This window comes from Periplaneta americana, chromosome 14 (assembly GCF_040183065.1).
Source record: "Periplaneta americana isolate PAMFEO1 chromosome 14, P.americana_PAMFEO1_priV1, whole genome shotgun sequence".
Taxonomy (NCBI): domain Eukaryota; kingdom Metazoa; phylum Arthropoda; class Insecta; order Blattodea; family Blattidae; genus Periplaneta; species Periplaneta americana.
Window position 1 is genome coordinate 67,646,740 of NC_091130.1, and position 15,781 is coordinate 67,662,520.

The window sequence follows — 15,781 nt, forward strand, 5'->3', positions numbered from 1 at the left end:
TTCAGTCCAAAATTTGAATCTACAGCGTGAATCTCACACACTGTTATACAATCCAAAGTAGTCATATGGACTCAGGATGTGAAACATGTCAAACATTCACATTTCTGTATAAGCAAAATATCAGTGTGGTGATTGGGTAAGAACATCTCCATTACAGTTCATATGGTTCATAAGAGACAAAAAGATGAACACACAATGGCTGAGGTCTAAGTAGGCCACCCTAACAATGAGGGACAAAAATTTATTGCCCTGGTCCTCCAGGTTGGGGGTTGGGAATATGGCAACACCCCCACTCCACAAAAATCAATTGCTAAGACATCTGAAAATATTCCTGCAGGACAAAGAAAAAAGCTGCTGAAGGACAGGACAGTTTGAAAAAGATAGTCCAAAATATACACAACATATACAGGAGACACTGTGCTATCAGAGCAGAAGCTGCATGCTTGTAGCAAAGAAGAGCATTCAAATTCTCAAATTCTTTACATGATTTAGTATTTTACTGCATATTACGAACTTCGCCATATTATAACTCTACGAAAGGCAAACCATTCTTCCATGAAAAGCAGCAAGTTATAGGGCATCAATGAACACTGCAGTGAATGTTGTCATGAACTTCCCTCCAAGGCTTAGTGATCTTCCCCCTCCCTCTCCTCCTTGTGCATGGGGAATTAAGTTCTCGATCAATTCCAACTTGAGCTGATGATAGCAGGTTTATTTTAAAACTTCATAGTGTCAAAAAAAAAAAAAAAAAAAAAAAAAAAAAATTAAAAAGTAATACACCGTGAATATGCTGTATAGTATGTTACCTTTTTTAATATTTTAACACTGTGAAGTTTTAACATTTTATTACATTTTATACTACAGTGAAATCTCTTCTTACGGACACTCCTCATATATGGACAGATTTTTATGTCCCAACTGAAATAATATAGAAATAATGATAAATTTATCTCTCGTTTGAGGACACTCTCAGACACGGACACCTGTTTCAGTTCTAAAGTTTCCTTTACCTCTTGACTGCAGACAGAACTTTTATTTTAAGACCTAATGTGTTACAAAAATGGAAAATTTAGTTTTGAGAACTGTACAGAAATTCCTTAACATGAAAGAAGACAATAAGGGTCTCATAGGCTACTACTAGCCCAGCTGGCTACCCCTTGTTAGCTGGATAAACAAAGTCATAAAATTTAACCTATCTGATGGGTCCAAGGTTTCCGCGATCGTGAAATTGTATTCGACACAAGATAGGGTTAGTAGGATTATTCTCTTCACTTCAATCAGTTGTTCTGTTTCGAGAGACATGGCACCTGAACGTAAAGGTTAAGCTGAAAACTGTAAATTGCAGTACTGCATAACTGTAACCCTAGAATAAAATTAAATGGCACAGTACTGTATTTTCCTTTTTCGGTCTTATCTATGTAGTTCAAAGTTACAAAGAATTTACTGTAGTACAGTATACTGTATTTAGAATTAAACTACAGTAATACATTTCATTTAAAGCGTGAAGGGATACATAATGCATATTATAAATTTACTGTTAGACTGGGAAGCCTCCCTCCCAACAAAGGACACCTCCCAGATGTGAATAGATAGTTACATATCTTCGATGTCCGTAAATGAGAGGTTTCACTGTATATTAAAATGGCTGCAAAAAGGTATTTGTCAAATACAGAGGAGAGAGCCATTAATCCTTCACATTGAAAGCTTTCAGGAACCAACCTGGACAAATACCCAATGTCCCATTCCTACCTTCCCATGATGCATGTTAGTAAGCATAATTTTACAAGCTGAACTAATGTGAGGGGCTACTTATCAATTAGCACTAGTCAGCCTGATGAGTTAATGACCGAATTTGGTAATTTTCCTCTATTCAATACCTAATTCCCTCTTTACCCTTTCCTATCCAGTCCTCTGACTGAACTCTTATTTTCTTCCATCTCGACGATATTAGAGCATTCGAGGCCTACTGTAGGGGTTCACTTCATTTTCCTTCCTACCCTTTCTACTTTCCTGTTCCTAGTGCTGACCTGCTATGACACTGAAATCGTCCTCCAGTGGCTTAAGGAGGGAAAGCTGGTGATCAACAAGATCTCCCAACTAGGTCCAGTGGACCCGTCAACCAACAGCAGGTGTGGTCTTCCAGACATTCTGAGGGTTGTGTGTGGATGAAGTAGCAACCAAAATGTTAAAATATGGTGTTCACTTAAAATGGCTACAACTTGCCATTTAAAAAATCTGTGCTTCAATGGCTGACCATGGCAATATCTTTGAAAAATATTGGAGTGCAAGAGGTCAAATGACTTTATTGTCAAACACCTGGCATTAGAAAACAACAACTACATATTATTAAAAGTCTTATAACATGATCTGTCAGATACTTTTCAAATTCATTGCGGGTTAAAGCAAGGAGATGCACTATCACCTTTACTTTTTAACTTTGTTCTAGAATATGCCATTAGGAAAGTCCAGGATAACAGTGAAGCAAGTAAAGAGATAGGTTTGGAAGTAAATCCCGAAAAGACAAAAGTATAATATACATACATATATACATATTATATATATATATATATATATATATAATATTATGATATCTCGTGACCAGAACATTGTACAAAATGGAAATATAAAAATCGGAAATTTATTCTTTGAAGAGTTGGCCTGGTTAGCATAGTTGGTATAGCACTGGCCTTTGTGCTCGAGGTTGCGGGTTCAATCCCAGCCCAGGTCAATGGTATTTAAGTATGTTTAAATGCGACAGGCTCATGTCAGTAGATTTATTGGCATGTAAAAGAACTCATGTGGGACAAAATTCCGACCCACCAACAATGCTGATATAACCTCGGCAGTTGTGTTATTAAAAACTTTCCTTTGAAGAGGTGGAAAAATTCAAATATCTTGAAGCAACAGTAACAAATATATAAATGACACTTGGGAAGAAATTAAACACAGAATAAACATGGGAAATGCGTGTTATTATTCGGTTGATAAGCTTTTGTCATCCAGTCTGCTTTCAAAAAAAGCTGAAAGTCAGAATCTATAAAACAGTTATATTACCGGTTGTGCTGTATTGTTGTGAAACTTGGACCCTCACTTTGAGAGAGGAAGAGAGGTTAAGGGTCTTAGGAAAATATTTGGGGCTAAGAGGGATGAAGTTATAGGAAAATGGAGAAAGTCACACAATGTAGAACTGCACACGTTGTATTCTTCACCTGACATAATTAGGAACATTAAATCCAGACGTTTGAGATGGGCACGGCATATAGCATGTATGAGTGAATCCAGAAATGCATATAGAGTGTTAATTGAGAGGCCCAAGGGAAAAAGACCTTTAGGATAATATTAAAATGATTTGAGGGAGGTGGGATATGATGGTAGAGGCTGGATTAATATTGCTCAGGATAGGGACCTCTGGGTTCCTTAAAAACCGTAAGTTATAACATGGATCACAATCAAGGAAAGAAATCTCATATTTTGCATGTTAGACAGAATAAGAGCAGCTTCATGATTAATAACATAAAAACTTAACAGCTCTCTCAGTGCAGACAGCAATGAAGTTGTTGAAATGTAAAGTTACTTCTAGAGTTATAATATGGAATGGAGATTACGTGAGAACATGTAACACAGAGCAACCTAGCAGATATATAGAATGTTAAGGCCTTATTTTATTTTTAAATACTGTATTTAAAGACTAAAGTACCTCCTGAGGGATCCTTTCTACATGGAGGAAATAAGAACTCAGCTACTGACTTCCATCTACCACAGTATACGAAGCATTATCACAAGACCGAACAATCAAAGAAAAGGACACATTGTCACAGTATAGGGAATCTCTAAAGTGATGCATCACTTGTAGCTCAGATTGAACTGAGAGTGAATCATTTGATATCGCTAGTAGGCAGAAGAGAGGGAGGATGGACAGTCAGCCAGTAGGGGGTTGGTTACACAAGCTGGTATTCATTACTATTTGTACTGTCTTACTATTAATGTGTGAAGATGTAGTTTATAGCAAAATGTGTTTCTTGTGAAGAGTATTACAGATATCGTTCTATACGAACTGTTTCAATGTAAACCTCTGGAGTGGCTGAATGGTCAGACCTTCAGAGTGTCACGCAGGCGGCCCGGGTTCGATTCCCAATCAGGTCTGGAATTTTTTCATGGGTTCGATTCCAAGTCAGGTCTGGGATTTTTGACAAGGTCGCAGTTAGAGTTTTTCCTGGGGTTCTCCCGTTTTTCCCCAAATTAGGCATTTACATCATTCTATCATCATTTCTCCATTTTGTTATCATTCCATAGCACTCCCCAAATGCCGGCTGACAACGCATGGAGGGTGCTGGTTTAGGGACGAGTGGGGTTGCCTGCTAGAAACTTGGTTACACAGAGAACCTTAGTGTGGTCAGCTGGTGTGGGTTTGGGAATGCGTCACCAGAGGGTCAGCGTAATAGATCTTAACAGGTCGCAGTGCTGGGTCATAATACCCCCTCTGTTAAATACAATTCAAACTGAATTCAATTGTTTCAATGTAAGTTCTCAGGTGAAAACATTCCTAACAGAATCACAATCCACAGATTAGTGAAAAGTTTGAAAAAATAGATTCCGTTCCGAATAATGGAAAATCTAGCAGGTCTCACATTCTCACTTCAGAGAAATTAAATTAAATAGGTGCCAGGCTCGACCAATCTTCGCGAAAATCTTTAAAACACTTAATTCGGGACACCAGGGTAACCAAATCGTCAGCAGCAAGAGGAATCAAGGAACTTCTTTTACACCCACATAAATGACCCATAAATTAAGTGAATATGATCCAGTCTCAAGAGTAATTTTGTAACTGGTTTTTCCAGTCTGTGTATGATGGCTAAATAAATAAATAAATAGAAGGTCTTTTCTTTTAGAGACTCTCTGTACTATGTCACAGAAATGATAAGTACCAGTCCACCACTGTGGAGTAACAGTTAGCATGCATGACAATGAAATGAGTGAGCCTGGGTTCAAATCCTGGTTGAGGTTTTTTCCGCGTTTTCCCTCAACCCAATAAAAGGAAATGCTGGGTAACTTTCGGGATTGGACCTTGGACTCATATTGCTGGCATTATCACCTTCATCTCATTCAGACATTATATAACCATAGCAGTTGAAAAAAAGTCGTAAAATAGCCAATTTAAAAAAAAAAAATTAGTACCAATGAAGGATGAAATACAACCTAAGATATTAATGGATCTGTTCAATGTGCATAGTTTTCATCCCAGTATATGCAATGAGAAAAGGTTTCACAACCCCACGTGTCTATGTACTGTACAAGATCTGTGATCAATATCATGGAAGAAGCTCAATGTGAAAGGTTCACAAGATAGGACTGTAGAACTGACCATTGGCAGAATTTATACAAGGTCACACATGATAAGTACACATAAATGATTCAAGACGTAACATTCAAAACAGACCAAGGGGATGTCAGAAATATCCATATAAATATATAATGTATGTATAAAAATATTACACTTTTTTAATGAAATGAGAAAACATTTAAAAAAATCTTTTCATACTTGTAATCCAAAGCAACCTGTTGGCTTTGCACGCCTTCATATTTTGCAATAGCTTCACATTTTGAACTGATGGCAGTGTTGAGTTGAGTGGATAGCATTTTTGCATCTTGTTGCAACCGTTTTATTTCTGTCTCACGTCGGTCCAACATTTTCTGAAGGCTGTCTCTTTCATCAACTACAGTATCACGTTCACGACGTAAATCCACACATTCTTGCTCTAACCTATTGAAACAGAATTGATTACAATTAAGATACGAAACCTTGAATTTATCTAAATATATCATGACAATAATTAAATGTAAATGTCTCTGAAACAACTTCCTAAGGAACAGTAATATATTAAAATTTTTAACTACTTGTTCAGAAGAAGTTTTTAATGTTATATTTATATATAAATACATCACCTCTGTACTGAACTCCTTAGTTTGACTAGTTCAGATTCAGATGACTGAACTTTCTTCTGCAACTCTTCCAGCTCCTTTTCCGTAGAATCAAGTTTACCAGTTTTTGTGGCATTATCAGCTTTAACTGCACTTAGTTCTTTCTCAACAGTTATAATTCTTGATTCTAAAAATATTAAGAACATGTTAAATGTTACCTTCATTTGCCCCACACTCCCTTGTTAATCAAAATCATCACATGTTACAGAATTTGGTCTATCTCTAGAAAACTATAAATTGACATCCTCATCTTTGCCATTCTTAGTAACTACAAATCAGTTAGATCTATTTCTTGAAAATTTTTTAATTTCTGTATATCTCTGCTCTTTAATCTAATTATGGTTTGTATTTTATTCAAATAATAAAAGTTCAACACATAGCTACTGTCACATTGATTCAGATTAAGTACCGTACACATCCAGATCTGACACTAACAATAATTATGAACAGACACAATGTCCATGTCTAGATCCTCACAAATAATAATAATAATAATAATAATAATAATAATAATAATAATAATATTAATAATAATAATAAATCGCAACACTATCATTGATAAAATATGCATGTTTCTGTACTGAACATAAAGTCCAAATAATTGATTTATTCATTGCTATATACCGTAGGACGATTGTAGATTATATAGTGATGGATGATTGTAGAAAGCAGTTGACAGTTTCCATTCAAAGAATTTGACTAAACTAAAGTTCAAATTTATAATAAAATTGAACATAGAATGGCAGAAAGACTACAAATTATACTGTCCGAAAATAGTCTTTAACTACTTATAATGATTTCCATAATCATTATCATCTTCATCATCATCATCATCATCATCATCATAATCATGACCAACAAGAACAGGACCAAAATTTATTGGAGATATACGGAGTGCAGGATTTGTAATGCTCCCATTGCTACTAACAGTAATCTTGACCACGTCAATATTTTAAAGAATGACACCAACAAACATTTGCATGGAGCTGATACAGCTGATATAGAACTTAAAACATATTAAACTGTATGAAGAACAAAGCAAGAGCTGAACTCAATGAAAATCCTTCACTGGTGTTAGCAACTACTGTTTAGGCTCCTGCAGAAGACATAATACAGAACATACCTGAGAGAATAAGTCTGAAAAGAATATTAAATAGAATTCGGGTAAATCTTAGACCACCAAATCCATGGATGTTGGAAGACATAATAGTTTTCTATATGATTTCTATTGTATGGTTCCAGTCATGAAGATGTAGATTCGATAGAACCCTGACTTTTCAATTGTAAAGAATCTGTTCGAATTTTAGCTCAATGTAATATAATTTTTTCTGATGGAACTTTAAAACTTTATCAAACATTGGTTATTAGAGGAGAAAAATTTGCTCCGGCACTGGGGATCGAACCTGGGTCCTTGGTTCTACATACCAAGTGCTCTAACCACTGGGGTACGCTGAAGTTCAATCCACAGCACCGGATCGAATCCCTCTCCTCTAGTGTTTCTCCCTTTGTGGCCTTACTCCATGTTCGACATACCGTATATTAAGTCAACTGTCATTATACAAGGAGCGCTCTCAATTCCGTGAGTAGATGGCCGAGATTCCACAGTATTATACACTGTTGGGCGAAGAATCTACGTAAAGATTATTTTTCTGGTCCTACAGAATTTATCTGTTATGGTAACAATGGTGGAATTCCGGCCAAATAGTCACTCAATTAAGTGCGCTCCTTGCATAATGGCAGTTGACTTAATATTTGTCAGCATTATGTCGAACACGGAGTAAGGCCACAAAGGGGAAAAAACACTAGAGGAGGATGATTCAATCCGGTGATGTGGATTGAACTTCGGCATAGCTCAGTGGTCTGAGTGCTTGGTACGTAGAACTAAGGGGTCTATATGACTATAGGATATCAGTAGTATGTTTATGAGAATATATCGACCCTCCCAAGTACTAACATTGTAACTCACTTTTTCACATTTTTCAGGAGATGAAAATGAAGTTTTAAAATGATCGTGTAAATTAGTGTATACAAAAATGTAGAGTAACAATAAGATTTTACATACAATTGGGAAGGTTTAGAGCTATACAATGATAGTACTGGGAGAAAAAGAAACAATTTAAGACCATATTAACTAGGACAAGTCAAAACCATAAAAAATTGAGTTACAATGTTAGTACTTGGGAGGGTCAATATGTTGGCTAGATTGGGGAATGGGGTGATGTCATAAGATTGACGTCATCAGTTAGTAGGGTTACATTTTGTGTTTGCAGGTAAAAATATAGAGGTCGCTGTGCATTCCTGTGGTTAGGTTGGTGTAAGTGTAAATTTTATTGGTGGTTGGTACTGATGAGGTTTGAATGGTGTACCGGTAAAGCATGTGTTTGGATGGTGTGTAAATCATTCTATTATTTGTTCAATTCGTGAGTAGTTGTGCTACTGGTGATTTGTTTGGCTATGGAGTGCGTTGCTGGCCCAAGAGGAGTGAAACGGAGGGCTGAACAAGGTCGACGTATGTGAGAAGGTTAGAGGGTTAGTTGAGGTGATATCTCAGTGACATATGGTCGATTTATGTGAGAAGGTTAGTGGGTTAGTTGAGGTGATGTCTCAGTGACATGAGGTCGACGTATATGAGAAGGTTAGTGGGTTAGTTGAGGTGATATCTCAGTGACAAGAGGTCGACGTATGTGGGAAGGTTAGAGGGTTAGTTGAGGTGATATCTCAGTGACAAGAGGTCGACGTATGTGAGAAGGTTAGTGGGTTAGTTGAGGTGATATCTCAGTGACATGAGGTTGATGTATGTGAGAAGGTTAGAGGGTTAGTTGAGGTGATATCTCAGTGACTTGAGGTTGATGTATGTGAGAAGGTTAGAGGGTTAGTTGAGGTGATATCTCAGTGACTTGAGGTCGATGTATGTGAGAAGGTTAGAGGGTTAGTTGAGGTGATATCTCAGTGACGTGAGGTTGATGTATGTGAGAAGGTTAGAGGGTTAGTTGAGGTGATATCTCAGTGACTTGAAGTCGATGTATGTGAGAAGGTTAGAGGGTTAGTTGAGGTGATATCTCAGTGACATGAGGTCGATGTATGTGAGAAGGTTAGAGGGTTAGTTGAGGTGATATCTCAGTGACTTGAGGTTGATGTATGTGAGAAGGTTAGAGGGTTAGTTGAGGTGATATCTCAGTGACTTGAGGTCGATGTATGTGAGAAGGTTAGAGGGTTAGTAGAGGTGATATCTCAGTGACATGAGGTCGATGTATGTGAGAAGGTTAGAGGGTTAGTTGAGGTGATATCTCAGTGACTTGAGGTTGATGTATGTGAGAAGGTTAGAGGGTTAGTTGAGGTGATATCTCAGTGACTTGAGGTTGATGTAGGCTATGTGAGAAGGTTAGAGGGTTAGTTGAGGTGATATCTCAGTGACAAGAGGTTGATGTATGTGAGAAGGTTAGTGGGTTAGTTGAGGTGATATCTCAGTGACTTGAGGTTGATGTATGTGAGAAGGTTAGAGGGTTAGTTGAGGTGATATCTCAGTGACTTGAGGTTGATGTATGTGAGAAGGTTAGAGGGTTAGTTGAGGTGATATCTCAGTGACTTGAGGTTGATGTATGTGAGAAGGTTAGAGGGTTAGTTGAGGTGATATCTCAGTGACTTGAAGTCGATGTATGTGAGAAGGTTAGAGGGTTAGTTGAGGTGATATCTCAGTGACATGAGGTCGATGTATGTGAGAAGGTTAGAGGGTTAGTTGAGGTGATATCTCAGTGACTTGAGGTTGATGTATGTGAGAAGGTTAGAGGGTTAGTTGAGGTGATATCTCAGTGACTTGAGGTTGATGTATGTGAGAAGGTTAGAGGGTTAGTTGAGGTGATATCTCAGTGACTTGAGGTTGATGTAGGCTATGTGAGAAGGTTAGAGGGTTAGTTGAGGTGATATCTCAGTGACAAGAGGTTGATGTATGTGAGAAGGTTAGTGGGTTAGTTGAGGTGATATCTCAGTGACTTGAGGTTGATGTATGTGAGAAGGTTAGAGGGTTAGTTGAGGTGATATCTCAGTGACAAGAGGTTGATGTATGTGAGAAGGTTAGTGGGTTAGTTGAGGTGATATCTCAGTGACTTGAGGTTGATGTATGTGAGAAGGTTAGTGGGTAAGTTGAGGTGATATCTCAGTGACTTGAGGTTGATGTATGGGAGAAGGTTAGAGGGTTAGTTGAGGTGATATCTCAGTGACTTGAGGTTGATGTATGTGAGAAGGTTAGAGGGTTAGTTGAGGTGATATCTCAGTGACAAGAGGTCGACGTATGTGGGAAGGTTAGAGGGTTAGTTGAGGTGATATCTCAGTGACATGAGGTCGACGTATGTGAGAAGGTTAGTGGGTTAGTTGAGATGATATCTCTGTGACATGAGGTCGAATACTGTGAATTCAATGATATAAGTGCGTTTTCTCTGCCATTCAAAGTGTCGAATTGCCGAAATTTCACGTATGGGATCATGTTGATGATATCCTATTTTGAATAAGAACGGATGGGTTGTATTCCAGAATGGGATGTTGTGAAATTGTTTTGCTGATATCCTATTTTGGATAAGAGCGGATGGGCTCTGTTCCAGAATGGGATATCGTCAATTTGTGTGATTATTGCTTTTTAGATAATGGGATCGTGTTGATGATATCCTATTTTGAATAAGAGCGGATGGGTTGTATTCCAGAATGGGATGTTGTGAAATTGTTTTGCTGATATCCTATTTTGGATAAGAGCGGATGGGCTCTGTTCTAGAATGGGATATCGTCAATTTGTGTGATTATTCTTTTTAGATAGTTTTATTTACTCGTCGCGTTGGTTTACATCGGCCATGTTGTGACGTCACTGCGTTGTGACGTAATTACCGCCATGTTGTGACGTCATCGTTTGTCAAACTTGACGAAAATTAAGCGATATCCTATAATAAAAGAATCCCGAACCATGGACCCGGAATCGATCCCCAACTCCAGAGCGAATTTTTCTCCTATAATAACCAATGTTACCGTAACAGATAAATTCTGTAGGACCAAAAATTAATCTTTATGGTTACCAAACATGTTTGCACAGCTATTTACAATTCATGACCATTATGTGGGATTTGTTTTTCCTTTTGCATAATGTACTGTTTAACAACACGTTTGACTGAGAATACATAGGCCTACGCACTAATTTACAATCAAATTAAGTTAAGTTGCACACATCTTGGAGCTGAAATTTCTGACATTGGCTTAACAATGATGATGAATTTCGAATTAGCCAATATGAAAGCAGCACAAACTCATTTCCAAATGCAATCATTAAAGATACTCTCTTTCACTTTGTACAAATGATCTGAAGACATGTGATTGATCTTGGACTCCGTTGAGAATACAAAAACATTGAGAGCAATATTCATTGATGTATAATTGTACTTATCGCCTTTGCATTCATTCCACTTGAAGACATTGAAGAAGTTTTTGCTGAAATTTCAGAAAATATAGATAACCGTCCTGATGATCTAGTTAACACATTTAGATTTAAATTATATTAAAGATGTGCAGAAGAGAAGAAGACAAGTGGAGTCTCAATTTGAACCGAGTCTTTGGAACACATATCACGGGTGACATAACTATTTTCAACGTTGTCACTCTGGTGGTTTCTCGAGATATTATGGAAAGAAGAAAATGAAATTCAGAGTTAAAACAATAGCAGGCCAAATGCAGTTGAGGGAATCACCAAAATAAGACTATCAGAGTAACCAAAGGCAGGTGAAACAAATAGTGTGCAATTACATTACATATAAGAATAATGGTGATATACTGACAAACCTCAGAACAATTAGATTATCATCTTAAGATAGGCCCTCTATTTGAATCTAATATCCAAGATGATGGTGATGAAGATTATTAAGTTAAATTAAATGATAAATTACTGAAAATATATAGAGAAACCAAAGATGAACAGTAAATATATTTTAGAAATTTCTGTTGCAACAGTAAAACAGTTTGCAGAACTAAATTTTATGGACATTTTTATATGGATATTCCATTCCCAAATTTATGGACATTTTTGATGTAGTCATTTTGGGCTTATGGTTAAATATTAAGGATATTCAATCAAATAAAAATGTTATAACAACAGATCCAGAATTAAAGCTAATGATATCCCATTCAATAAAATAAATTACACTGGTCAAAAAAAGTTAAGCATATTTCCAGTTTACCCAATAATACCTGATATTTATGTTTCTTTTGGTTTTATGTGGCACGTATTATGTTTACCAATTCAAACTCTTTCATTTGTTTTATTCTGCATCACTAGGTAACGTCCAAATCACGGCTAGTAAACAAAGCCTGTAATTCGAGCAAAGTTCAATCAGTGTCGTTTTGCTTCACAGTGCTTCATAGTGCAGTAAACAAAGTTTGTAATTCGAGCAAAGTTCAATCAGTGCCGTTTTGCTTCATAGTGCTTAATAGTGCAGTACAATGGCTCGGAACACCCTTACAATGGCAGACCGCATCAAAATCATTACTTTGATGGAACAAAATATGAGACAAGTTGATGTTGCTGACATCCTTCATGTGAATCAGAGTATTGTCTCCAGACTGTGGAGAAAGTTCCAGGAAACCCAGTCAATAGCAGATCAACCTCGCGAGGGCCATCCACGCAAAACAACACCAGGTGAGGACTGGTATGTAAGGTTATCTGCACGAAGGAACCCTATAGCCTCAGCTACAACTCTGCATCATGACCTGCGCGAAGCCACTGGTGTTGTTGTAAGTAGCCAAACTGTGCGCAATAGACTTCATGACATAGGGTTGTATGCTCGAAGACCACTCAAGACTCCAGCACTCCGTCCACATCACAGGGGTACTTGTGCAAGATGGGCTAGAGCACATGAGAATTGGACACGAGACCAATGGACCAGAACTTTATTCTCAGACGAAGTGAGAATGGGCCTAAACCCTGACAACTCTATTCGTGTATGGAGATGAACAGTGGAACGAAATCATCCCTCAATGGGACGTCACCAACAGTTTGGTAGTTCAATCTTGTTTTGGGCAGGTGTCATGTTTGGCCGCCGCACACCACTGGTTTCAATAGAGGGAAACATGACTGCTGCCGTGTATGAGAACAACATCCTCCAACCCATAGTAAGTGGTTTTGCAGAGATTGTAGGAGAAGGGTTCACTCTACAGGACGATAATGCTCGGCCTCATCGTGCTCATAGTGTGCAGCGGTATCTGGTAGAACATGGGATCCGAAGAATGGATTGGCCAGCATGCTCACCGGATATGAACTGCATAGAGCATGCATGGAGCTTTCTCAGGAAAGCCATTTCCAATCGTCCACGTCACCCATTAACGATTCAAGAACTCAGGAATGCTGCCTTGGAAGAATGGGACAATTTGCCTCAGGAGAGCTTAGATGCGTTGGTAGTGAGTATGCCCCGTCGCATACAAGAGTGCCTCAGGGTTCGTGGAGGACCAACACGTTATTAAACAGGGTACTGAAAGCACCATTTCCTTTTCTTTGATGATGTACGAATTTAAACTTCCCTTATCTTTTCCGTTGTTTCCAAACAATGCAACTTTTTCATTTCATATTGAGTCCATTGTTAACAAATAGTGTATTTCTACGTTTAAGTTTATTCTGTGGAACCAAGAAACCCAATTATAATTCATCTATTTTATTTTAATTAATAAAAACCGTTACATGCCTCATTATGCTTAACTTTTTTTGACCAGTGTATATCATTAATAATAAAATAAAAACCTAGGTCTATAAAAACCAAAATAACTTTTCGTTTATTTTATTACACTTTGTGTGGTGATTTTAATATATTGAGTATACTGAATATGGGTGAATATGGATTTAATATAATTAAAGGAATATTAGGTTTATTAATTATGGCTATTGTAGGGGGTAAATTCCTTAGTTGAATTATTTTTCCTATTCTTTTATTAATTTGCTTGCCTTTTCATTTAAAGATTTTAGTATTGTTAGTTAGTTGTGGCCTGTTCTGATGAAGATATATGGAAATAGACCTATGAAGTTATTGAATATAATTATTGAAAATAAAGAGAAGAAGATAAATGAGGCTCCCCTTATAAACGTTTTTTGTTCCAAGTAATGTTTTGAATTCTGTACGTAAATTTGTTAACAATTTATTTCATAAAATATAATGTAGTGATGGAATTAATCAAAAGCTTATTGAAATAATAAATAATCCTATTTGTGGTCCATTTTGATCACAGTCTTTACATGGTGGAACCTTCTTGACAGATTACCTTCACTGCTAAATAAATTATGATATCACATTCAAATGCAAATTAAGGCGGCATTATAGGTACTGCCAGCCTATTTGATAATATCGATTCACATTATCTGAAAATACCATTTTTTAATTATTTCTTTTTTTTTTTTTTTTTGTTCATGGAAAACAATCGCATTATTAGCTACTAATGGATAAATTTCAGAGCACGGGTTCCTTCCTTTTCTTCCTACTTCAAAATTCCAATCTTGTGCAAACAAAATAAATTATTGGCACTGAAAAGTGCCTTTTCATAAGCATGATGTGCATTCGACAAACGCAGACAAATCTGCTCTTTTTAGTATTTTAAGATATAATTGTCAGTGAGGAATCCGTATACTGCAATTTTCCCCGCCAATTTCACAAATAACTGTAAAAAGTTGCAGTGAAAGTGATGGCGGGATCGCATACCTTGCATGTAGGCTCTTGGTAGGTAAACTGAGAGAAAGCGAGTTTTCGTAAGGTCGAGTATCAGTGACAAATTAGGTTTGGTTAGTTCAGGCCTTATTAATATACCTTACATACAACCTACGCATTTTGGTCGGTAGACAGGAATGCATACATATCCGCCTTCCTTTGATAGCGAAATTGTAAAGAATTACCCCTTAATAATTGAACTGCAAGTAAACATAAATTATTGAACAGTAGGCCTACATGTTTTCGAAAGAAGTAATTTCTTGGTAACTTACCCAAATTCCCCTTCGTAGTTTCTAATAATGCTTTAGCTACAACACTTTCATCTGTCTTACTTTTGATGTAAGATTCTAACTTCTTTCTAACATCTTCTGGTATTTTTGAATATTCGTCACTACTTAAAATTGTAGGAATTACATCCTCTTCTTCAGACGCCATGTTTTAAAATACTATAGCTGTATTTATTTCCAAAACATGCTGTTTACGAACGTTATCAGCCAATTCAAGTCTACTATTAACCAACGATAATCAGTCAGCGTTTACAAGCGCACAACATGCAAGTCAAAATGCAAGTAGTACGAGGAAAGCCATATACTTGCTATAATCGACGCAATGCAAACTTGTCTTGTACCAAAGAGTTTATATTTACAAACTCTTTGTCTTGTACAGTGCAGTCAGCGCTGCCAACGGCAAAGTCTTTGCTGCCAACATAGCTTATTTAAAGCTAGACTACTAGTCGGCGTCCAAACAGTGATCTCAACATTATAAACTGGATATACAACTCAGACAAATGCGAAAAAACCTTTAGTAAGTCTATGGAAAAAAACCTTGACGTGTAACTTCCTACTATTGGCACACCTTGAGCGGTTTTTTTTGGATAACAGCCTAGGATAACCGTCTCGCGGCCTATTTTTTTTTTAGTAGATCTAGACTCGCGGGTAAAATTGGTTATAAAACGTCTTTGGTAAAATTATATTATTCCGCTTAGGCCGGTTACACACTATACCGAGAGATGTGTAATGTGAAATGTGCGCCGAGAAATGCGTCAGATCGAAAGCACTGTTTTAAATGGAACATCACACACTACA

At 37.1% G+C, this 15,781-nt stretch overlaps 1 protein-coding gene across 5 annotated transcripts in view; it reads right to left on the reverse strand.

The window, feature by feature from the left end:
* The window catches only part of Mgtor (nuclear basket protein megator), a 112,929-nt gene extending 97,646 nt beyond the window's left edge, over nucleotides 1-15,283 (reverse strand). For 2 of the 5 annotated variants that reach the window (XM_069845483.1, XM_069845487.1), the window contains exons 1-3: nucleotides 14,969-15,283; nucleotides 5,944-6,106; nucleotides 5,540-5,761 (exon numbers count right to left, since the gene is read on the reverse strand). In XM_069845483.1, the coding sequence (XP_069701584.1) occupies nucleotides 5,540-5,761; nucleotides 5,944-6,106; nucleotides 14,969-15,131 (548 nt within the window). In that variant the 5' untranslated portion in view covers nucleotides 15,132-15,283. The remainder of the gene's footprint in view (nucleotides 1-5,539; nucleotides 5,762-5,943; nucleotides 6,107-14,968) is intronic. The other 3 variants (XM_069845484.1, XM_069845482.1, XM_069845485.1) reach the window with 2 other exon arrangements.
* Between the last annotated feature and the right edge of the window lie 498 nt (nucleotides 15,284-15,781).